Raw genomic sequence first — 23,861 nt, 5'->3', positions numbered from 1 at the left:
ACGGAGGGGGACAATGTGAGGGGGCAGGGTCTGGGGGAACACTGGAGAGGGTGGGGTCAGTGAAGCACTCGGAGGAGGTGGGGTCAGGGGAAGCACTGGGTGGAGGTGGGGTCAGGGGAAGTACCTGGAGGAGGCGGGGTCAGGGGGAGCACTAGGAGGGGCTGGAGTCATGAGACCACTGGAAGGGGGTGGGGCCAGGGAGTGCACTGGCATTGAGCCGGGCCAGGGGAAGCACTGGGAGGAGGTGTGGTCGGGGGACACTGGGGGAGGGAAGGGCCAGGAGAGCAGTGGGGGGTGGGGTCAGGGGAGCCCTGGGAGGGGGTGGGGTCAGGAGAGTCCTGGCGGTTGGGGTCAGGGGAACACTGGGAGGGGCGGGGCCGGGGTGTGCACTGGCGGGGGGGGCAAAGACTGGAAGGGGGCGTGGTCGGTGGGTACTGGGCGGGGTCTGGGGGTTTTGCGAGACGGGGAAGGGGTCTGAGGTCAGTTTGTGCTTAGCTGCTGGCTCTGACGTAAGGCGGTGAGTCTCTATGGGAACCTGTTTGACGTCAGGGGCGTTGCTCGGAAACCGAGTCTCATTCGTTGCTCTCACTGACGTCAGAAGAACGTCAATGGGGGGATGCCCCAGGAAGCGGGATCCCGGCTCCGAGCCTCCAGAGCCCCGGCAGCAGCAGCGGGAGCAGGCACGGTCCAGCCCGGCTGATCGAGCGGGAGACCCGGCCCGGTGATGGTGATGACCGATTGCCGAAAGGTGCCGGGCCTGCCCCAGAGGCGGCCCCTCCGGGTGGGTTTCTATGAGATCGAGAAGACCCTGGGCAAAGGGAACTTCGCGGTGGTGAAGCTGGCGAGGCACCGAGTGACTAGGAGCCGGGTGAGTAAGTGCTCTCTCCCCGCTGTCACACACGGCCTGGCCCCGGGACGCCTGCAATTGTTCTAAAACTGACTGAGTCCACCCTCCTCTCCCTCCAGGTCGCAATTAAAATCATCGACAAGACTCGGCTGGACCCCGGTAATTTGGAAAAGATTTACCGCGAAGTACAAATCATGAAGCTGCTAAACCACCCGCACATCATTAAACTCTATCAGGTACTGTGTGCGGCCTGGGGGTGGAACAGGGACACACGGACAGGGGGCTCGCACGGACCCCACGCTTCATTTGCAGCTCACTCTAAAATCAGGTCCTTGCAAACGGACCAGGCGGACCGATAGCTGAGTGTCCATCGCAGGGTTAACGCTGCTGATGAACCTCACGTTAAAGTGGTTTTCTCCTGGGACATGGGAAAATTGAGCATTCCACTTCAGAATGGGCACTCAGCAAACGTTCCCAGCGTTCAGGCAGTGCCTTTCGGATCTAGCACTATATTTGGTTTATCGTTTTCTTGTTGCATTCTGTTTTTACCAACTTTTGCTCTAATTCATAATTACCAAAATTCTGTTAACGTTTATCAACTAATTTATCACTGTCGGAAACTTACGGAGAATCTGTTGTCCCCTGTCTTTAGTCTCTTACTATTCTGGCATTTTCAAGATTCACATCATTTGCAAACTTGGAATTTTTCTTCCGAATAACCAGCACCAGGTCACTCATATCTAATAACCAGGGAAGTGCTCCCGACACGAACCTGTGGGGAACTCGTCTTTGTTTCCCTCCAGTCAGCCAAGCAAACATTCTTCAGGAAGAGCTGTGTCAGCTCTGTGCTGTAGCCTGGCTCCTGTCCGGATACTTAAACTTCCAAGAATCAGAAGTAGGGGAAGCAAACCCAGAGCTCCCTGGATGACAAGAGAGACATGATGTATGTACATGTTCCATGTTATCTTCAAGCGCGAACTGACAAAGATAGAATATGAATATAGGATGGCAGTTAACATGAAAGAGAACCAAAAAATCTCCTACAGGCATGTAAATAGTATGTGGTAATGAGAAGCGTGGAGGAACAGAGGGATCTTGGTGTGCAGATACATAGATCCCTTAAAATGGCCACCCAAGTGGACAGGGTTGTTAAGAAAGCATATGGTGTTTTGGCTTTCATTAACAGGGGGATTGAGTTTAAGAGTCGTGAGATCTTGTTGCAGCTCTATAAAACTTTGGTTAGACCGCACTTGGAATACTGCGTCCAGTTCTGGGCGCCCTATTATAGGAAAGATGTGGATGCTTTGGAGAGGGTTCAGAGGAGGTTTACCAGGATGCTGCCTGGACTGGAGGGCTTATCTTATGAAGAGAGGTTGACTGAGCTCGGTCTCTTTTCATTGGAGAAAAGGAGGAGGAGAGGGGACCTAATTGAGTGTATACAAGATAATGAGAGGCATGGATAGAGTTGATAGCCAGAGACTATTTCCCAGGGCAGAAATGGCTAGCACGAGGGGGTCATAGTTTTAAGCTGGTTGGTGGAAAGTATAGAGGGGATGTCAGAGGCAGGTTCTTTACGCAGAGAGTTGTGAGAGCATGGAATGCGTTGCCAGCAGCAGTTGTGGAAGCAAGGTCATTGGGGTCATTTAAGAGACTGCTGGACATGCATATGGTCACAGAAATTTGAGGGTGCATACATGAGGATCAATGGTCGGCACAACATTGTGGGCTGAAGGGCCTGTTCTGTGCTGTACTGTTCTATGTTCTATGTTCTAGACAACAGTCTTAACAACAGTCAGATATGCTTAAAAGCTCAGAGCAAGGTTAGAGTACTTAATGTGCTCACTTTGTGTAAATCCTCACTGTTGGGGACTAGTAGGAACCCAGTTAACAGGTCCCGAGGCCTAGGCTAATGCTGTGGGGACTTGGTTCAAATCCCACACTGACAACTGGTGTAATCTACCTGAAATCAGTACAGAAAATGAAGCTAGTAATTATGACCATGACAGTTATTAAGTTGTAAAGTTTGCCTTCTTTTGGTCAGAACTAATTCCACAAAAAATATAAATGTTAACAAATAAGAAATTTAAGCCCATAAGAAGAAAATTTTCATAAGATGCTACATTCTGTTCATTTTCCTGCCTGGTCTATTGATCAGAAACCTCCTTGGTCAATAAGTAAAGATCTTTGAAAGAAAGTAGAGAATTTGGGAGTGAATATTCGAATCAGAGGATTGACAGAGACAGTGAAAAGAGCATGAGGCAGTGGGATTAGTTTTGAGCTTGATACTTTGGGGAGATAGCAGGGCAGTGGAATTAATTTGGGATAGATAAAAGATTTTGGGGAGAGAATGGAACAATGGGATCAATTTTGGATTGATACTGGATTTTGGGGTGAGTTCAGGGCAGTGGGATTAGTTTTGGAATTGATACAGGGCTTTTGGGAGAAAGCACAACAGGAGGATTAGTTTGGGATTGACATCATTTTGGGAAGAAAGGGGACAGTGGCATTAGTTTGAAATTGATACAGGGATATCAGGAGAAAGCAAGGCAATGGGATTAGGTTAGGACTGTCCTAGGGCTGTTTGAAGAGATGAAAGCATTTGGATTAACTTGGAATTGATAAAGGTATGGAAAGAGCACAGAGCAGTGGATTAGATTGGGATTGATACAGAGCTATCAGGCAACAGCGGGGGAGTGAGATTAGTTTGATAATTGGTACACGGCAAATATAGAAACAGCAAGTTTTGGAATGATACAGGGTTATTGGGAGAGTGGGATCAGTTTGGTATTGATGCAGGGTTATGGGGGATGGTGGGGCAAGAAGATTAGAATTGATATGGGGTTATCAGGACAGAGTGGGACAGTGGGATTAGTTTGTGTTTTTTTCTCATGATTATGTCGGGATCAGAGGCACATGGAATTAGACTTTGACCAAGGCAATTCTAATTAATGTTTCTTATGCAGGGAGTACCTAATATAAAATTCACATCAGTCAAGATTAGCAGAAAAAAATTGTCCCCAGTTTAAGAAGTGAAATGTTGCTTTTGATTTTAGTGAGCCCAGACTGAATATCAATTTTTCAGTTGTAAATTTTACTTCTTGCGGTTTTCTTTATAGAAAGAAGTAAGTTCCATTTTCAGATCTGATATTGCTGCATCTCAGCTCAAGGACTTTATTCCCTTCAGTTAAAATCCTTTGCAAAATTCAGTTGCCTGTATTTAACTGTCAGGCAGCGAGAGCTACCATCAGACCTTTCCTCTCCCGTCTTGCCTGACAGGTAGAAAAGCTGCCCATATCTAGAAACTGGGACTAGGTTTGAAATGCAACTTTGATAATCCATCAAGTTGCTGCGATGTTCAGGAGGTTCTAGGTGACCTTTCCTCATGAATTATTCTCACTCAAGTGCCAGTCTCCTTTGTCACTGGGCCAAAAGAAATAATTGAACAGCAGCTTTTCTCCTTCTGAGCTAAGTTGTGACGTTGCCTGATCATCTGGCGCTGGGCCCAGTGTTCAGTACGTCATGCTCCACTGACTTGCTTGAGCTTGTCATTTCCTGGAACAGCACTGCTCTTTTACAGTTCTTGGTAATTGCTCTTTTCTCTGACGTATTTGGAGCAGTATTATTACTAAAGCAGTCAGCTGCTATTATGTTGTGTTTAAAATATTTGAGTGTATGTTATTCATTTATAACTAACTTAGGGGAATGTATTCATTATAAATTGTTGATTGACAAAGAAGTCTTTGTAGATAAATTCAATTTTCGTTCAAATTTCAAAATCAAACAATTGTATGAGAGATGTAGTTTTTTTTTCCTGTTAACTTGCTTAATTTCACTACTCTTGTATGTTACCCTGGGACATTTTTCAGATGTAACCACGAGGCAGGTACAGGACTGGCTTAGACAGAGTAAATTTCCCACCATCTAGTTCCATCAAGCACAGGTACAATGAAGTGTCACATACAGAATAAAGTTTTCTCTACAATGTCCCCATCAAACACTCCCAGGACAGAGACAGCACGGGGTTAGGCACAGGGTAAAGTTTGTTCTATACTGTCTCCAACAAGCAGTCCCCAGGACTGGGACAGCACAGTTAGAGTAAAACTCCATTTACTCTTTTAAGCTGAAAATAAAACCCCTCTCTACACAGGTCCCCATCAAATGCTCCAAGTTCAGGTACAGCATCAGATTAGATACAGAGTAAAGCTCTCTCTGCACGGTCTCTATCAAACACTGTCACAACAGGGGCAGCACAGAGTTAGCTACAGAGTAAGATTTGTTCTATATTAAAATGTTCCAGTTCTAATTTTGGAACTTCTTCCATTCATGTCATTTTGACTTTCCTTTCCCACACTATGGGGTAAAAATGATATTTTTGGTCAGGTGCAGGAGGCCAAATAATAGATGTATGTCTGTTATATCCCATCTCTGTCCTTCACCCCTCCCTCACCGCACCCTTCACAGCAAATGAGGAGAGGCCATGGTAACGTGGCTGACTCTTAAATGATGTCTAAAATGGTCTGGTAATCCACTCAGTTGTAAGCAACAATGTAGCCAACATCAGAGCCATGTTCTGATGTCTAAATGTAAATAGCACACCATAGTAAACTCTTGTGACTTTGAATTAATTTTATAGGTAATATCATGTTGGATTTTTGTTATGGGTACATTTACGTTATCATATACATAACTTCATGGTGTGAGGGTTCTGAGAGTTGGCATTGCAGGCTGGTACAGCATGCAGACTTGATGTAATTCTTGTCTACAATTGTAAATTCTCCCACTTTCAGAATCAATCTTTGTCAATAATTTTGAAGGTGTATAAATTGATTAAAAGAACCTTCCCCAGCAGAATCTGCTGATACATTAAACCATGTTCTTGGTGGAGGCTTGATCTGCTATCCTTGTGCTGCCTTGTTTTAACTGGTATAAAATCCTCCCAAACCTTTTTAGATCCAGTGCCCAAAAAATCTAGCAGGCAATGTAAAATTGCAAACGATCGGCCTTTTAATAACTTATAATTAGACAACTCGTTCTACTTGCATATTGTTACAGACAATCTTACTGACATTGGGGTGGAAACTTGATATCGTCACACTAATAAATGCATGTGGGGAGTAACCCATCCAATTTCTGAGCCTAATATTCACCCCTTCTAATCTGATTTGACTTAATCTGAAACTGCATTAATATTGCCACATGGTGATTTTTCATGGCTTCATAAAGATGTTTACAAAGGAGACCAGTCCTAACAGCCAGCTTGTTTCACTGACTGCCCATGTGTCAGGATCACTGATTCATCTTGATCCACTCTGTGTTCTTTTTAAGAGTTTTCTTGAGTTAGAACTCAGTTTAATGTATGAACAAAGCTAAACTGAGAAATGTAGTACATTTAAACATTTAAATTATAAGATCTTTGACAATATTCTGTCTTTGATCCCAAAGGTTATGGAAACAAAGGACATGTTGTATATTGTGACAGAGTTTGCACAGAATGGTGAAATGTTTGGTGAGTTTGCCATTCCTCTTTGCAAGTATTTTTGACAAAAATGAATGCTGATTCCTGTTTGCTCTGAAAGGTCACATCCTTTGTAATCCATAGATTACCAATAACAGTAACCACATAATTTACAGATTATCTCCAGAAATAACCACATTATCTGTAATCTATAGATTATCAGTAGCAGTAACCATACATTATGTAATCTACAGATCACCACCAGCCATAACCACAAATTTGTAATCTACAGATTACCATCAACAGTGATCACATTTTACGTATTCTACAGATTATCTGTCTGCAAACGGCCCGTTAAGTGAGAGTGAAGCCTGTGCCAAATTCTGGCAGATCCTGATGGCTGTGGAATATTGTCACAATCATCATATCGTTCACCGAGATTTAAAGAGTGAGAATCTGCTGCTTGATGATAACATGAATATTAAGATTGCAGGTAAGAGGTTTTTCTATCACTCTCAGTGCTGTTTTCTGTCACATTGATGTGAGAACAATGAATATGTTGAAGCATTTCTCCAATATTCTCTTTCCCCTTTCAGTATTCTGTTCTGTTGCACTCACATGAGGACCAGCTGCTTCCAAGCCTGCATTCTTGACTGCAGTAAAAGCAGGTGAAAGATGCTCCTAGCTCTGCTGCTCATTATCATTACGGACTTTACCAAACTGTAAACAAGCTCCCCTAAATGATCCCAGTAAAATCAAGGCAGTCACTACAGAGGGATCAGTTCAGGGATGCTGGAGGGCATTCGGAAATGCAGCATCAGTGGAGCGTGTGGTATGGCCAGAGTTTGAGGGTGCAGGGTTTTTCCTTTAATTTGTTCATGGGGTGTGGCCCTCTCTGGCCAAGTTCAATCTCAGATGATTCTTATGAAGGTGATGGTGAGGAGACTTCTTGTACCACTGCAGCTCATCAGCTGGCGGTGATGTAGGGATGGGAGTTACAGTGAGGGAACAGCGATCTGGCTGCAAGTCAGGATTGAATGTGTTACAAGAATTCGAGACACATTGTGAAACACAAACGAAAACATTAATCTTTCCCTGGATAGTAGGCCTACTTGCATGTATCAGCTTTACTGAAAATCAATTAACCAAACAAATCTAGTAAAAGCAAAAGGCTGAAGATTCTGGAAATGTGAATAAAAACAGAAAGTGCTGGAGAAACAAAGAGAAATTTCTGGAGAATTCCAGCAGGTCTGGCAGCATCGTGAACAGATCAAATGTAAGATTTTCAGTGCTTTCTTCAAAACTGAATTAGCCAAGTTGACATGTTGACGACCCCTTTAAAGAGGCGCAGTTGTAAAAGCAAAATCTTAAAAGGCACTGTCACAGAACACCTCATGAACCATTGGGCACTACATGCTCCCTCTCCAAGGTGTCCTGGGTGTAAATACCGCTGCAGAAGAGGGGCAATTGTATCAGATAACGGGAACTGCAGACGCTGGAGAATCTGAGATAATAAAATGTGAAGCTGGATGAACACAGCAGGCCAAGCAGCATCTCAGGAGGACAAAAGCTGACGTTTCGGGCCTAGACCCTTCATCAGAAAAGCAGGTCAAACGCCTGCTTAACCAACAGTAACATCGACCTGGGCAGCTCTGCAGCACTCCCAATCAAACACATCAACACCAAGATATTTCTATACTATTTTGATGACCAACAAAAAAAAACAGGAAATAAAATCAAATGGAATTTAACGAATGATAACTCCTGACTGAAAAGGGTGCTATAACTTCCACAATAACTTTTAAATGAAGCTAAAGCACTTTTTTGCAGGGGTACTTGTGCACATTAGCTCCGTGGTGCTCACTTACCATCAAAAGAGACAATTTACACTGTTTTTGAAACCAATAGAACAAAGCAAGTAACTTTTAAAGAACTAGTCCTCAAAGACAATAGGCTGAAAGGCCTCACTTTGCTTCAACATCTATCTAGTGGGGTTATGGCAGCAGCTCCAAGTCATAAACGACAAGTACCGGAAAAGCTCAGCAGGTCTGGCAGCATCTGTGAGGAAAAAATCAGAGTTAATGTTTCAGATCCAGTGACCCTTCCTAAAGAACGGATGGCGGCTGGAAAAACGTTGGTTTATATGCAGAAAATAGGGAGGCGGGTGGGGTAGGGAGTAAATGATTGGGTAAAGGATGGAGCCTGAGGAGAGAGAAGCGCAGTTGGATAGACAAAGGAAATGATAATGATCCGGCTGGGAGGGTGAATAGCTGTAAAAGGGAACTGTTAGTGTCTCACAATAGGTAATGTGTAATGGCCGGCTGTGTGATAACAAGGCCAGGTGTATGGGGGAGGGGGCTTGGACATGGGAGAGTTTAGGCCCTGAAGTTATTGAATTCAATGTTGAGTCCAGAGGGCTGTAGGGTCCCCAAGCGGAAAATGTGGTGTTGTTCCTCCAGCTTGCATTGAGCTTCACTGAACACTGTAGCGAGCCAGAGACACAGATGTTGGCCGGGGAGCAGGGTGGTGCATTGAAGAGGCAGGCAACAGGTAGTTCAGGGTCTTTGTTGTGAGCAGAATGTACATTATGTCTATGCTTCGTTTCCCCAATGTAGAGGAGACCATATTGTGAGCAGCAAATGCAGTAGACTAGATTCTGGGAAGTGCAGGTGAAGTGTTGCTTCACCTGGAAGGTATGTTTGGGCCCTGGGATACTGGGGAGGTGGGAGGTAAATGGGCCGGTGTTGCATCTTTGGTTACAGGGAAGGCGCTGTAGGCCTGTAGTGGGGAGCGCGGTTTGGGGGGTGGTGATGGAAGTGTGGACCAGAGTGCCCTGGAGGGAAAGGTCCCTGCGGAAGGCGGACAAGGGAGGGGAGGGGAACATGAGGTGATGGAAATGGCTTCTGATGATCTTCTGGATGTGGATGCTGGTGGGATGGTAGGTGAGGACAAGGGGAACCCTATCGCTGTTGTGGGAGGGAAGAGAAGTGCAGGAGATGGGTCGAACCCGATTGAGGGCCCTTTCGACAACGGAGCTGGGGAATCCTTAGTTGAGGAAGAATGTGAACATTTTGAAGGCTCCCTTGTCGAAGTTGGCCTCACCTGAACATATGCAATAGAGATGGAGGAACTGAGAGAATGGGATGGAGTCTTTACCGGAAGTGGGGTGTGAGGATGTATTGCCCAAGTAGCTGTGGGAGTCGGTGGGTTTGTAATGGACATTAGTGGCCAGTCTATCCACGGAAATGGAAACAGAAATGTTGAGGAAGGGAAGGGAGGAGTCAGAGATAGGGCACGGTGGAAATTAGAAGTGAAATCGATGAACTTTTCCAATTCTGGATGAGAGAGGGAAGCAGCACTGATGATATCATCAATATATTGGAGAAAGAGTTGTGGGTCTGGACTGGGTTAGGACTGGAACAAGGAATCTTCTGTGTACCTCATGAAGAGACAGGCATAACTAGGGCCCATGCGGGTACCCATGGCCACCCCTCTGACCTGAAGGAAATGAGAGGAGTTGAAAGAGAAGTTGTTGAGGGTGAGGACGAGAACAGCCAAGCGGAGGAGGGTGGTGGTTGGTGGGGCGTTTCAAGTCTTTGCTCCAGGAAGAAGCAGAGAACCCTAAGACCCTCCTGGTGGGGAATGGATGTATAAAGGGATTGCACATCCATGGTAAAGAGGAAGCGGCTGGAATCTGCAAACTGGAAGGTTTGCAACTGGTGTAAAGCATCAGATGAATCATGGATGAATGTGGGTAGGGATTGGACCGGGGGGAGAAGACTGAGTCAAGGTAGGAAGAGATGAGTTCTGTGGGGCCTGAGCAGCCTGAAACAATGGTTCTACCTGGACATCCTGTTTGTGGATTTTTGGCAGCAGGTAGAAGTGAGCATTGCAGGGCTGAGGGACTATTAGCTTGGAAGCAGTGTCGGGGGGAGATCACCAGATGAAATGAGGTCAGTGATTGTAATTGATACAGTGGCCTGATATGCCATGGTGGGGTCATGGTCTGGAGGAGATATGAGGGGTTATCTAAGGTTTGGCTCTCAGCCTCTTCACTGTAGAGATCACTATGCCAGACTACAACAGCACCACCCTTATCAGCAGGCTTGGTGACAAAGTCAGGGTTAGACCTAAGTGCATAGAATGCAGTCAGTTCGATGGGAAATGGGTTGGATTTGTTGAGGTTGGGTGGGGGGAGGTGGTGAAGCAGAGAAATTGAGGTGACTAATATCACATTGACAGTTCTCAATGAACAGAGGGAGGAGTCCAGGTGGAGGGAGAGTGTCGGAACTGGGCAGAGGGGTCTGTGGGGCGGGAAGAGGATTGTTGTCCAAAGAAACGAGCGAAGATGGCGTAACAAGAGTTCGACGTCATGTCATGAATGTTGTTGTAATGCTCATTCAAAGAGCCAAATTATCCCTTAAATGGGGAACTGTAACAAAAAGAATTTTGTATGTTTCAATGAGGTTGCCTGTCATTCTGCTAAATTCCAATGAGTACAGGCCCAACCAACTCAATGTCTCCTCATAAGACAGTTCTTCTACACCTGGGATCAGTCAAGTGAACTGCCTCTGATACCAACTTATTGTTTCCCTTGAAGGGACTAAAACTATTTAAGGTATTTCAGCTGTGGTCTGACCTGTATTTTGTAGAGTTTTAGTTACCTGCTGAATGTGGACACTACCTATTAGAGATTGATAGGTGAGGATTCTCACTACCTGCCTTCTCATCTATTTTTGTGTCTTATGGAAACTTGGATATAGTACATTCACTTTCCTCATCTAAGTCATTATTATATATTGTGAATAATTGTGGCCCCAGCACAGTCCACAAATTACAGGTTTCCATCCTGAAAATGCCCCCTTAACCCAGCTCTCTGTCCTTGATTAGTTAGCCAACTCTCTGTCTATGCTAGTATACTACCTCCAACACCATGGGTTCTTATTTTGTTAAGTAGCCTTATGTGCAGTACCGTAACAATCATGCGTTTCCCCTTAACTCTGAAAATTGTTTCTACTTCAATCATAATCATAGAGTCATACTGTACAGAGGAGGCCCTTTTGCCCATTGAGTCTCACTGACAAAAACTCTAAATCTACACTATTTCCAACCACTGTGTAGCTTAGAGGGGAACTTGTAGTTGATGTTACTTCATGCATTTGTTGTCCATCTCCTTCAAGATGGTAGATGTAATGGATTAAAACTGGAGTTAAGTCATGGTTTGTAAAAGTTCTGAGTGATGTTCTTGAGAACTCAGCAGGTTTTTGTTTATTGGGTGAGTAATTCGCTTCTTCTTTTACAGATTTTGGTTTTGGAAATTTTTACAAACAAGGTGAGTCATTATCTACCTGGTGTGGAAGCCCACCCTACGCAGCACCAGAAGTCTTTGAAGGGAAAGAGTATGAAGGTCCTCACATTGATATCTGGGTAGGTAAAGTGAAAGAAATTTGCTCACAGACTTGAGACATCTTTAGTTCTAATGCGCATGAAGAAATGACAGGCATTTTGTTTGTTCCAATAGAGCTTGGGTGTGGTCCTGTATGTTCTAGTTTGTGGATCCCTGCCATTTGATGGACCAACATTACCAGTCCTCAGGCAGAGGGTGATAGAAGGTCGTTTCCGAATCCCATTCTTCTTATCTGAAGGTACGTTTAGTTTCTAAGTATTCATCATTATTCAGCATTTCCTTTGTTTTTAATATGCATCGGATTATTACAAACAAATAGCTCTCCAGTGATGTGAACTTTATGTTCAGTTTGAGTATAATCCTGATTATTTGCTCCAACAGACTGTGAAAATTTAATCCGACGCATGTTAATAGTGGATCCTTTGAAGAGGATTACAGTCTCGCAGATTAAACAGCACCGTTGGATGTTGACACAGAAACCGCCAATTTACACACTCAAAGACTACAACTCAAACCTTGGCAATTACAACCAGCAGGTCCTTAGCCTCATGCACAGCCTTGGTGTTGACAAACAGAAGACCATTGAGGTAAAGTAATAGAGATGGTAGGAGCTGCCGATGCTGGAAAATCTGAGATAACAAGGTGTGGAGCTGGATGAACACAGCAGGCTAAGCAGCATCAGAGGAGCAGGAAATATCTGAAGAAGGGTCTAGGCCCAAAATGTCAGCTTTCCTGCTCCTCTGATGCCGCTTGGCCTGCTGTGTTCAAACAGCTCCACACTGTGTTGTCTGAGGTAAAGTAGTAGATGTGGTAGCAGCATCTTGAACCCATGATTTATTGTGAGGGGATATTTAGGGCTTTATGTTTATATCCATGTATCCACAAATGAAGGAGACAAATGGAAATTGTAATCAATTATAAATTGAAATCAAAAACCTTTTCCTTTAATGATAAAAGTTAAAGTAGAAATATTTAAATTGTTTCTGGATGTGAGTTTGCTCGCTGAGCTGGAAGGTTAGTTTTCAGACGTTTCGTCACCATTCTAGGTAACATCAGTGAGCCTCCAGTGACGTTCATCGGAGCCTCACTGATGATGTTACCTACAATGGTGACGAAACGTCTGAAAACTAACCTTCCAGCTCAGCGAGCAAACTCACATCCAGAAACTCAACCTGTGCTACAAATTTTCTCAAAACTCGCTATTTAAATTGTTTTCTGTAATTTTTGGCATACTTGTGGCATACTTCTAGAGTTGACTATTGAGTACAAGTGATCATAATTCTAAATCTCAAGTTATCTGATGAGATGCTGCAATTTTGAATTTTCCTGATGGCTCATTTCAACACATCTATTAATTTTAATTTTACAGTCATTACAAAACAGCAGTTACAACCACTTTTCTGCAATCTACTACCTTCTTCTTGAAAGAGTTAAAGAACACAGAAGTAATCAGGCAATGAACTATCAGTCTTCAGCACAATATCAAGTGCCCAGAGCAGCCTCTGAACCCTTTCAAACTGAGGTGAGTTATAAATGGTTTAGTATTATAGAACATTACAGCACAGTACAGGCCCTTCGGCCCTCGATGTTGTGCCGACCTGTCATACCGATCTCAAGCCCATCTAACCTACACTATTCCATGTACGTCCATATGCTTGTCCAATGACGACTTAAATGTACCTAAAGTTGGCGAATCTACTACCGTTGCAGGCAAAGCGTTCCATTCCCTTACTACTCACCGAGTAAAGAAACTACCTCTGACATCTGTCCTATATCTTTCACTCCTCAATTTAAAGCTATGCCCCCTCGTGCTCGCCATCACCATCCTAGGAAAAAGGCTCTCCCTATCCACCCTATCTAACACTCTGATTATTTTATATGTCTTAATTAAGTCACCTCTCAACCTTCTTCTCTCTAACGAAAACAGCCTCAAGTTCCTCAGCCTTTCCTCGTAAAAGTATTGAATGGCAACGGATTGTGTTTCATAGAAACTGAAGTGTGTTTTGGATGGCAGCTACTGTTACTTTCTAAAGTGTAAATGCTAAAGGAGTGAGCACCTTTCAGAAATTATACTAACTAGTCTGAACTTCACATTCAGTTTCTGTGGAAGTCCCTCTACACACTTCATTGAGAGTTGCTATGAATTCTTCATGTGGTTACTGCATTCTTTTACGAGACAGTAACCTTTACATATATTGAGAGGTCAATCCTGTGAAATTGATAACTCATCTGACACAAATCAGACTCTCCCACACTTCACAATGGTCTGGAACATGATGTTGCTTGCTCTTTGTAGAGAGGTGATGGTGTATTAGTAATGTGACTGGATTAGTAATTCACAATCCTGGCTAATGATCTGAAGACATATGTTCAAATCTCACCACCACAGACGGTGACATTTAGATTTGCTTTAAAAAAAAAACAGCCTCATGGTGTCCATGTAACCATGTTGATTGTTGTAAAAACCTATCTGGTTCATGAATGTCCTTCAGAGATGGAAATCTCTGGCCTACATTTGACTCCAGACCCTCAGCAATGTAGTTAACTCTTAACTGGTTTTTGGCCAGTTAGGAATGGGCAATAAATGCTGGGCTAACCAACAATGCTAAAAACATGTCATCAAGAATGCAATTTAATTGGTGAAGCTATTGAATGTTGTTAAGTATCTGAGAATAATAAAATTATTAAATAAAATATAAAATGAAGTTTTTGAAACTAACTTGGATGTTGAATTCTGGAGAATCTGTTGCTCCATTTAGTGTTTTGTTTTAGTTTTTATTGAGCAACTTATTTCACAAAAGAAATTTACTGTTTTTTCTTTTATTTTCCATTAATTGGTGAAACAGCCAGTGCTTCTACAAGTGGATGCATCTGTCAATGTCCTGATCAGGAATCGTTCAATATCTCGCAGCACCTTGCTGGAAACCACTATCAGCGAAGAGGCAAGACAGGAACAGGATCTAGAGGAAAATATAATGGAGAAAATCCAGATCCCACTGCTCACTCTCAGCAGTGCAAACCGGCGACACACAGTGGCTGGTGTGTCAGCTCATTTGAACAACGAGGCTGCTCCCTGTAAGTTTTCATTAAAATATAATGTAGCTTCAGTCAGACCCTGAGTGTGAATCACTGTATTTCAATGGCCTGAGACTACTCTCACCTGGAGAATGGATAGAGCTGGGCGACAGGTTAGACTGTCTCAGAATCGCAATGTTTTGAGGGAGATCCAGCGTCTAGAAACACTAGCTGGGAGCTGTGAGGTTCCAGTAACAGTGGAGGAAGGTCTGGGAGCATTGGGGAGCAGGGTGCTGAATTTTAGAACATTGGACACCAGGTGCAGCAGATGATGCAGTCTAGACTATACCAGTCCTGAGCTTTTCCTATGGTGGTGATTCCTGCATGCAGCAGTTCAAGAGGGAGCTATGGTATCAGGTGGGGTCAAAGTCAATCTTCCTTCTAAACTGCATAGCTACTGGGAAGCTCCATGCATATCAGTCATATACCAATGAATGACTGCTTCTTCCAGAAGCTGCTGCCATATAGAGACTCCAGAAGTCCACACAACAGGGAACATTACTCAGAGTCTATGAAAGTGAATAGTCTACCACAGCAGAAGACACTAGATAGGTACCAAAACTAGAGGGTGATCTGAGTGCTGAAAAGAGAGGAAATGAAGGTAATTAATGCCAGCAGAGAAAAAGTTTTACAAAAACTTCAGTAGACTAAATTCTGACAAATTCACAGTATGAGACAGCCAACATCCCCAGCATTCTAAAGGAGAGAACTCCAGAAATAGTAGATGTGTTGACTATGATTTTCCAAAATTCCTTAGATCCTGGAATGATCTCAGCAGATTGCAAGTAGGCAAATGTAACTCCCAACAAACATTGCCACTCATGAAATGACCAAGAGAGGAAACTATGTTGGTCTGACATCAATCATCAGGAAAGAACAAGAATATATTATTACAGAAATATTAACAATGTACTTTGATAAGAAAATCATGTTTGACCAAGATAGGTAAGATAAGGGCTCATGAAGTTGGGATAATATGAGCATGAATAATGGATGGATAAATAATTGTCATTGATTAATAGAAAGGAAGTAGCCGGTGGCCATAAATGGGACATACTCTGGTTGGCAGGGTGAGAATAAGTGGACTGCTGCAAGGATCAATGATGGAGCCTCAGCAGTTTACAGTTGAAATGTTACCCTCACTGGGTTAACACACTGGAAATCAAGTCTCACTATTCCCAGAGTCATTACAAATATTTAAAGACTTTTAAAAGTACACAGAATTCAGGCACAGGTTAACAGCACAGAACAAGTTTCTGTTCGAAGCAAGAATTACTTTTAGTACAAGAAAACGAACTGTAGCTACAGGTGAGCAATTATGAATTGCCAACATGTTACTCTAATAATTAAAATTCTAATCCCTTATCAACTTCCCCTTACACACACGCACAGACAGGAAAAATGACATGGGTGTTATGGGCAGAGGGAAAGACTAGGAAAGCATTTCAATGCTTCCTGTTCACAGAACCTGCTGAAATGATTCTTGTGCTAATTCAAACACTGCTCCTCAGACTTCCTTCTACAGATATTTTCACAGGTTCACATTTCAGTGAGTGGACAACAATATGGCAGGTGGATTGCACTGTAAAGTGGATTGTAAGGAAGTTTGGGGGGGAGGGTAGTATATACACACAAACAGAATATTCTTTGAAAGGCATAAAGTTTTTAAGATAATAAAATGTGAGGCTGGATGAACACAGCAGGCCAAGCAGCATCTCAGGAGCACAAAAGCTGACGTTTCGGGCCTAGACCCTTCATCAGAGAGGGGGATGGGGGGAGGGAACTGGAATAAATAGGGAGAGAGGGGGAGGCGGACCGAAGATGGAGAGTAAAGAAGATAGGTGGAGAGAGTGTAGGTGGGGAGGTAGGGAGGGGATAGGTCAGTCCAGGGAAGACGGACAGGTCAAGGAGGTGGGATGAGGTTAGTAGGTAGCGGGGGGTGCGGCTTGGGGTGGGAGGAAGGGATGGGTGAGAGGAAGAACCGGTTAGGGAGGCAGAGACAGGTTGGACTGGTTTTGGGATGCAGTGGGTGGGGGGGAAGAGCTGGGCTGGTTGTGTGGTGCAGTGGGGGGAGGGGATGAACTGGGCTGGTTGAGGGATGCAGTAGGGGAAGGGGAGATTTTGAAACTGGTGAAGTCCACATTGATACCATATGGCTGCAGGGTTCCCAGGCGGAATATGAGTTGCTGTTCCTGCAACCCTGTGGGGACAAGTGTAGCATTTCCTGCGGCACCCGGCACCTTCCCCTGCAACTGCAGGAAATGCTACACTTGTCCCCACACCTCCTCCCTCACCCCCATCCCAGGCCCCAAGATGACATTCCACATCAAGCAGAGGTTCACCTGCACATCTGCCAATGTGGTATACTGCATCCACTGTACCCGGTGCGGCTTCCTCTACATTGGGGAAACCAAGCGGAGGCTTGGGGACCGCTTTGCAGAACACCTCCGCTCAGTTCGCAAAAAACAACTGCACCTCCCAGTCGCAAACCATTTCCACTCCCCCTCCCATTCTCTTGATGACATGTCCATCATGGGCCTCCTGTACTGCCACAATGATGCCACCCAAAGGTTGCAGGAACAGCAACTCATATTCCGCCTGGGAACCCTGCAGCCATATGGTATCAATGTGGACTTCACCAGTTTCAAAATCTCCCCTTCCCCTACTGCATCCCTCAACCAGCCCAGTTCGTCCCCTCCCCCCACTGCACCACACAACCAGCCCAGCTCTTCCCCCCCACCCACTGCATCCCAAAACCAGTCCAACCTGTCTCTGCCTCCCTAACCTGTTCTTCCTCTCACCCATCCCTTGCTCCCACCCCAAGCTGCACCCCCCGCTACCTACTAACCTCATCCCACCTCCTTGACCTGTCCGTCTTCCCTGGACTGACCTATCCCCTCCCTACCTCCCCACCTATACTCTCTCCACCTATCTTCTTTACTCTCCATCTTCGGTCCGCCTCCCCCTCTCTCCCTATTTATTCCAGTTCCCTCTCCCCATCCCCCTCTCTGATGAAGGGTCTAGGACCGAAACGTCAGCTTTTGTGCTCCTGAGATGCTGCTTGGCCTGCTGTGTTCATCCAGCCTCACATTTTATTATCTTGGAATCTCCAGCATCTGCAGTTCCCATTATCACTGATAAAGTTTTTAAACTGTTTTGTTTCCATATTCTTTCAGGGAATGTGAGTGTGTGTTTGTCCATCCCTAACTGCCTGTGAACTCAGTGGACTTTGCTATGTGTCTGGAGTCACATGTAGGTCACGTTAGATAAGGGTGATAGATTTCTTCCTTTAAAGGATGTGAGTGAACCAGACAACAGTTAACAAAGGCTTCATGATTACTGTTATGGAGATCAGCATTCAATTCAAGAATTATTTGATTAGATGTCACCTGCTTCCTCCCATAGCATTTGTCCAAGTTCTGAATTACTAGTCTAATACCGTTACCACTGTGCCACATCTCCACAGAGTTAAAGGGACTTTGGTATACTGTTGTGATCTTCATGCACTTTTAATGGAATGTGTCTTGTCTGTCACTATCATCTAGAAGATGAAGTATAACTTATAATCTCATTAATGTTAGAGAGGATGCTGTAGCAGTTCTACAGATCAAACATGTCTATATAGCTTACTAGTTACTTTCACCTTTTGTTTAAAATTTATTCACGGGATAAGGGTGTCACTGGCTAGGCAGTATTTATCACCTGTTCCTAATTGCCCAGAGGGCAGTTCAGAGTCAACCACATTGCTGTGGGTCTGGAGTCACATGTAGGTCAGACCAGGTAAGTAGTTTCCATCGTTAAAGCACATTAGTGAACCAGGTGCGTTTTTCTGACAATTGACAATGGATTGATGATTATTATTAAACCCTTAATTTCAGATTTTTATTGGATTCAAATTCCACCTGGCATGGCAAGATTCAGACCTGGGTCCCTAGAACATTACCTGGGTGTATTGATTAACAGTCCAGCAATAAAACCACTAGGCCATCACCTCCTTATACATAGTCTGCCTTTCTTTCACTAATTGTTGTACTATTGGTATATTTGTGACAAATAGAAGGATGCAACACGTACCAGGAGTGCAAGAAGTTACCATGCCCGTACAACAAGCACTTAGGAAGGCAAATGCGTATCAGCCTTTATTGCAATGGGATTGAAGTACAAGAATAAGGAAATCTTGGTACAATTGTACAGGGTTTTGGTGAGACCACACTTGGGATTCTGTTGAAAGCTTTGATTCTCAGATTTATAAAAGAAGGCAGCGCAGCAAAGGTTCCCTGGAATGGCCCCTTTGGTTGAAATGATAGTCATGTGACAGGAGGCTGAGTAAATTGGGTCTGTATTCTCTGGTATTTAAAAGATTGAGAAGTGATCTCACCAAGACAAAGAGACTTCTGAAGGGGCTTGACGCAAACACTGGGGTTGATTTCAAACGTACACATGGAGCGATTCTCTCTCTGACCTCCAAAACACACCACAATCCCACTGCCTCCCACACAAACTTTGAAAATGGTAATTGGCTAACTCTTGTGAACACTGATTTTAGTAATTACCCCATTGTGTAAAGAGGTATTTCCTCTTCACCAAAATCTTGAATTTGCCGAGCTTTTCTGAATACCGTACCCAAATTTCATTTTCCACAGGTACAGCAATCTCCTCACAAGCCAGGAAACCAGATGATGCATATTCCAATAGCTGTCTAATGACCTCATCTGATGATGGATTCCACTCCCCAAACATCATGAGGTTCACAGATGAGGCAATGGCTCCACAATTTGTGTACACCACTTCTGCAACTCCAATACTGCAGCCACAGGAACATGGAGCTGGAATCTGTGACACTCAGCTGCCACTCACTTTCCAGGAAGGACGAAGAGCCTCTGACACCTCACTAACTGCAGGTAAATCTCACAACTGTGACTCCTCTGTGGAAAGCGACTCTGCAGCGAAGCCGGTTAATTTAGGATGATACTGAATTCTGTTGGTTATTATCCAGGTTTGAAACCTTTCCGACAGCAGCTGCGTAAAAGCACCAGAGCAAGAGGATTCTTTGGGCTTAACAAAATCACTGGAATCACTCGACATATCTGGAGGTCTCCATCCTGCTCCGGCTCACGGAATCGAGCAGCTCAGCAGCACCCTCGTGGCAACCAACAGCAGGTCAATCTCAAACCAGTCCAACAATTTATCTAATCTTTGCATCACAACACTATACAGACAGCAGCTGTGATTGTTACTGATGTAACTGTGTTTGTCACTCAGGTTGAGAACATTTTGCCAAATCCTGTCCTCAGGATCTCAACAGAAGGCAGCAATCTATTGGACAACGTTTTGCACCAACAAAAGTGAGTTTCCATCAAAGGCCATGGGAAGTTTTCTCATCAATTTATTTTAGACCAGAAATTAATGGCATAACTTTCACTTATATAAAGGCAATCAATTAGACAGAGGTCACTGTCCAAACATTGTTTTATCTAAGAGTTAAATCTAGACATGTTTGGGAATTTAGAAAATGTGCAGGAAATGCCTCACAGTCAGTTGTGGGAAATTAAAGAAAAAATTGCCAACAATTGTAGAAATTATCCTGAAGGTTTTCATTTCATACTACAGTCTCACTTTACATCACAGTAATAGCCTGATGATCATTGTCTAAATATACAAAACATGTCTGTGTGGAAGGGTAACTTTTAGCATTCAACAGGAATAGGTTTGGATTCAGATTTCTAACTTCTGTTGGTCTGAGAGTAAAAGGCTGGAGAGGGATCATAAAACATTCCAGATCATCTCCCTAACTCCTCATTTCCTATTTTGCAGAATGCTGCAGCTGAGATGCCTGAACAGTTGCCACCCTAAATGCTTTGCAGAGCCTGAATCTATGAAGACACCTGTGCTCCAGAGTGTGATGGAAGTAGCACATGATTTTAAACCTGCTCCTCATTTAACGCCCTTTCTGTCAGACTTCACACAAACAGACACTGAGGCAGCTGTCTGCACAGCCCAGTCACAGCTGCACTGTTTACTGGGTGTGAACCTGATGCAGGCTCCTCTCAGCACCAGCCCCATGGATTTACACCCCACCTTCTCCACGTTCTTCCATCAAACCCTGTTCTCATCACAAAAGCAAAGTGAGGGACTGGGAATAGACTGTGAAATGGAGGATCTGACAAGAACACAACTTGACCAAATTGTGTTGGTGAATTAACCTGCTGGACTCCATGAACGCTGAAACCTCTGAAGCAATAAAACCATCGATCTGTGATATTCTGATAATTAACCGCAAGTGACAAAACCCAATCAATGGCATCAATTCTCCCGCTTTTTAAAATTATTTTGGAAATATTTCCATGCCTGGAAAAGCCCAATAACCAAAGGATGGTTCCACTCCATCCCTTCTTCATTGTTATAAGCTGCAATTGGAGGTTCTTGTGGCACAGTGGGAGTGTCCCTACCTTTGGTCCAGGAGGCTTGGGTTCAAGTTCCAGTTGCTCCAGAGGTGTATCTTAACATTTCTGAATAGGTTGATTTTAAAAAAAGCATTATAAGCTACAATTGAGGCATAAGTCACTTTAATTATTAATTCACACCAAAAGTAAACTCAGGCCTGTTGGAGGAAGTCATTATTGAATGTCGAGAGTGTCTCTGCATTGTCAATTGTTGAAGTGATTCAGTGGCCAGAATTACCTCAAAAATTACTCGAAGCTATTACTGGTGATTGGACCCACTTATTGCAATCTGCTGGGATTGAATAGTGTGCTGGCACAACCCTGCATATCTCAATCCAACCAGGAATCCACCCTTCAGGAGGGGAAACTGCTACATTTCTGGATACATTGATCACCATCAGTTATAAGATTTTTGGGATTTTAGTATTCTGTTTGCAACTGGGAAATTCTGCTGGCTGCAAAAGAAAAACTCCTCCTTGTATTCCTGCATTGTTCACTGGCTGTGTACTGGTGTTTGAATTTCCAATGATTACCCTGGGATCAGGAAATATTTTGGTGTAAAGAATCCAGAAAAGATTGGAATTCTGCTGATCATATGATTTTAAAAAATTAATATCTGGGTCCAAATAGGAATGAATCCACTTTAGGGACTGTGCAATAACCTGTTCCAGTTTGCACCCATTGTAAAGGAAAATGAACAACTTTGTAGTATCTTATTTAAGTATGAGTAAAGTACTAAAATATTATTAAAAGTTGTCATACTTTTTTAACAGAATTCCTGAGTTAATTCACTAATTACCAGGATTTTACAGCGTGTTTTAAAAATCCTATTTCTTCCAAGTTCAGATTAATTTGAGCCTTCCTCAGTATTTGGCTACCCTGTATTTTAGTCACTGATCATTGTTACACTTTCTTACAGGTGTGTATGCCAATGGGTTAGGCAACCATTGTGATGATAGTCATAACACTCATATCAGTGACCTTTTAGCAAACTGACTTACACATTAATCTAATTTCTCAATACAGTATGACAAAAAAAGTAGAACCTTTTACTGAAGACATAGAGGTGGCAACCCTGCAGATACTGCAAATTTGCCTTTAGAGGTTAAAACTGAAGGACTAAGCTGCTGTGCATCTGTCATTGTCTAAGTTCAGAGGTTTTGTTGTAACTGGACTGGAATTTATTTCTTTTGACCTCCTAATATCCACACTGAATGCTGCCTCCATCAAAGTTTTCTTTATGGTTTATAGTATCCTCTCTACGACATGCCTCTGACAAACATGTATTTATTCTCATTCAGGTCCACAGTGAAATTGCACTGTAAAATATTCAGGGGTGTATTTTCACTGGGTTTGTAAACTGGAGACCCAGGCTAATGCTCTTGGCAGAGGTATTTAAACCCCACCATGGAAAATCATGATATTTGAGTTCAACAAAAATCTGGAATTAAAGACCAACCTATTGATGACCCTGTAAGCTTTGTTGATTGTAAAAATCCATCTAATTTAGGGAAGGAAAGCTGCTATCCTTATTTGGTCTGGCCTACACATGACTCTTGATCGACAGCAATGTGGTTGACTGGCTCTCAGCCGTTGATCAGTTAGTGGGAAACTAACAATGGGCATTGCCTGCCAGTGACACTCACACCCCATACAAGAAAATCGAATTTGAATTTGCTACAGTGTGATTGGATCGTGTAGGTTTGAATTTTAGGGAATGGTAGAATCTGTACTGCTTGATCAACTTCACTCAATGCATTATTATTGGTTTTGTCAAACTGATTAATATTTAGATGTTTCAATTTATTTATGCATTTATTTATTGATTTTTAAACAAATAAAACTGGTTTCCAAGTTCATATTCCATCATTCTGTGTAATGCTGCCTGCTCTCGATGCATGAAAGTGCAGGTTTATACCAACCTCATGCCCATGTCTGCTTCATTCCCTAGTCTCACTCAACTTGACACTGTTTGAACACTGACAACTGAAGCCCAGAAACCATCCACAAACTGATGTAAATCATTACCAGCTTATCACACTCAGATGAACTTCTGAAAACATTTCATTTTGTTTCTTTTAGTAACGTGATTGTCTGTCTGTCTGTCTGTCTGTCTGTCTGTCTGTCTGTCTGTCTGTCATTGTATGTACATATACATGTGTGTATCTCTGTCTGTCTGTTTTCTCTCTCTCTCTCTCTCTCTCTCTCTCTCTCTCTCTCTCTCTCTCTCTCTCTCTCTCAGAATGAAGTATTTTCCATTCTTCCACCTTCTCACCATAAACACATATATTGAGATAAAACGCTGTGAAGCTGGATGAACACAGCAGACCAAGAAACATCAGAGGAGCAGGAAAGCTGATGGTTTGGGTCAAGGCCCGAAACGTCAGCTTCCCTACTCCTCTAATGCTGCCTGGCCTGCTGTGTTCGTCCAGCTTCACGCCATTTTATCTCAGATTCTCCAGCATCGGCAGTTCCTACTATCTCATAAACACATTGTTCCTTTTCAGATAAGAGTCTTTCTATGTCCCTCAAGCCTTGCCTTAGCTGGTTAGAGTAGGCAGGAAAGTCGAGTTCAGACCATAATCATATCAGCCATAATTTTATTAAGTGGTTGGGTAGGCTAATCCTATTCCT

General features: G+C 43.4%; 1 protein-coding gene across 2 annotated transcripts; it reads left to right on the top strand.

Annotated features, from left to right (window-relative positions):
• The first annotated feature begins 608 nt into the window (after nt 1–608).
• Nucleotides 609–22,978, top strand: sik1 (salt-inducible kinase 1). Of its 2 annotated transcripts, none has more exons than XM_059650066.1 (13): nt 609–868; nt 967–1,083; nt 6,290–6,353; nt 6,634–6,795; nt 11,605–11,729; nt 11,824–11,947; nt 12,091–12,296; nt 13,079–13,231; nt 14,556–14,784; nt 19,428–19,685; nt 19,781–19,944; nt 20,047–20,129; nt 20,599–22,978. In XM_059650066.1, the coding sequence occupies exons 1-13, from the start codon at nt 725–727 to the stop codon at nt 20,984–20,986; spliced, it is 2,217 nt and encodes a 738-aa protein (XP_059506049.1). In that variant the 5' UTR covers nt 609–724; the 3' UTR covers nt 20,987–22,978. The 2 variants fall into 2 exon arrangements, with proteins under 2 accessions (XP_059506049.1, XP_059506050.1); XM_059650067.1 differs by having other exon boundaries at nt 811–872.
• Nucleotides 22,979–23,861: the final 883 nt, after the last annotated feature.

The sequence above is a fragment of the Stegostoma tigrinum genome, chromosome 12 (assembly GCF_030684315.1).
Source record: "Stegostoma tigrinum isolate sSteTig4 chromosome 12, sSteTig4.hap1, whole genome shotgun sequence".
Taxonomy (NCBI): domain Eukaryota; kingdom Metazoa; phylum Chordata; class Chondrichthyes; order Orectolobiformes; family Stegostomatidae; genus Stegostoma; species Stegostoma tigrinum.
Note: the sequence above shows the minus strand (reverse complement) of the source record. Positions and strands in the feature narration are given on the sequence as shown.

What these genes read in the sequence shown, in the direction of transcription:
- sik1 (XM_059650066.1), top strand. Translation starts at nt 725, where the DNA reads ATGGTGATGACCGATTGCCGAAAGGTGCCGGGCCTGCCCCAGAGGCGG. An exon ending in ACAGAATGGTGAAATGTTTG is followed by an intron (nt 6,354 to 6,633) that starts GTGAGTTTGCCA and finishes CGTATTCTACAG; the next exon opens with ATTATCTGTCTGCAAACGGC. An exon ending in GTCCTCACATTGATATCTGG is followed by an intron (nt 11,730 to 11,823) that starts GTAGGTAAAGTG and finishes TTGTTCCAATAG; the next exon opens with AGCTTGGGTGTGGTCCTGTA.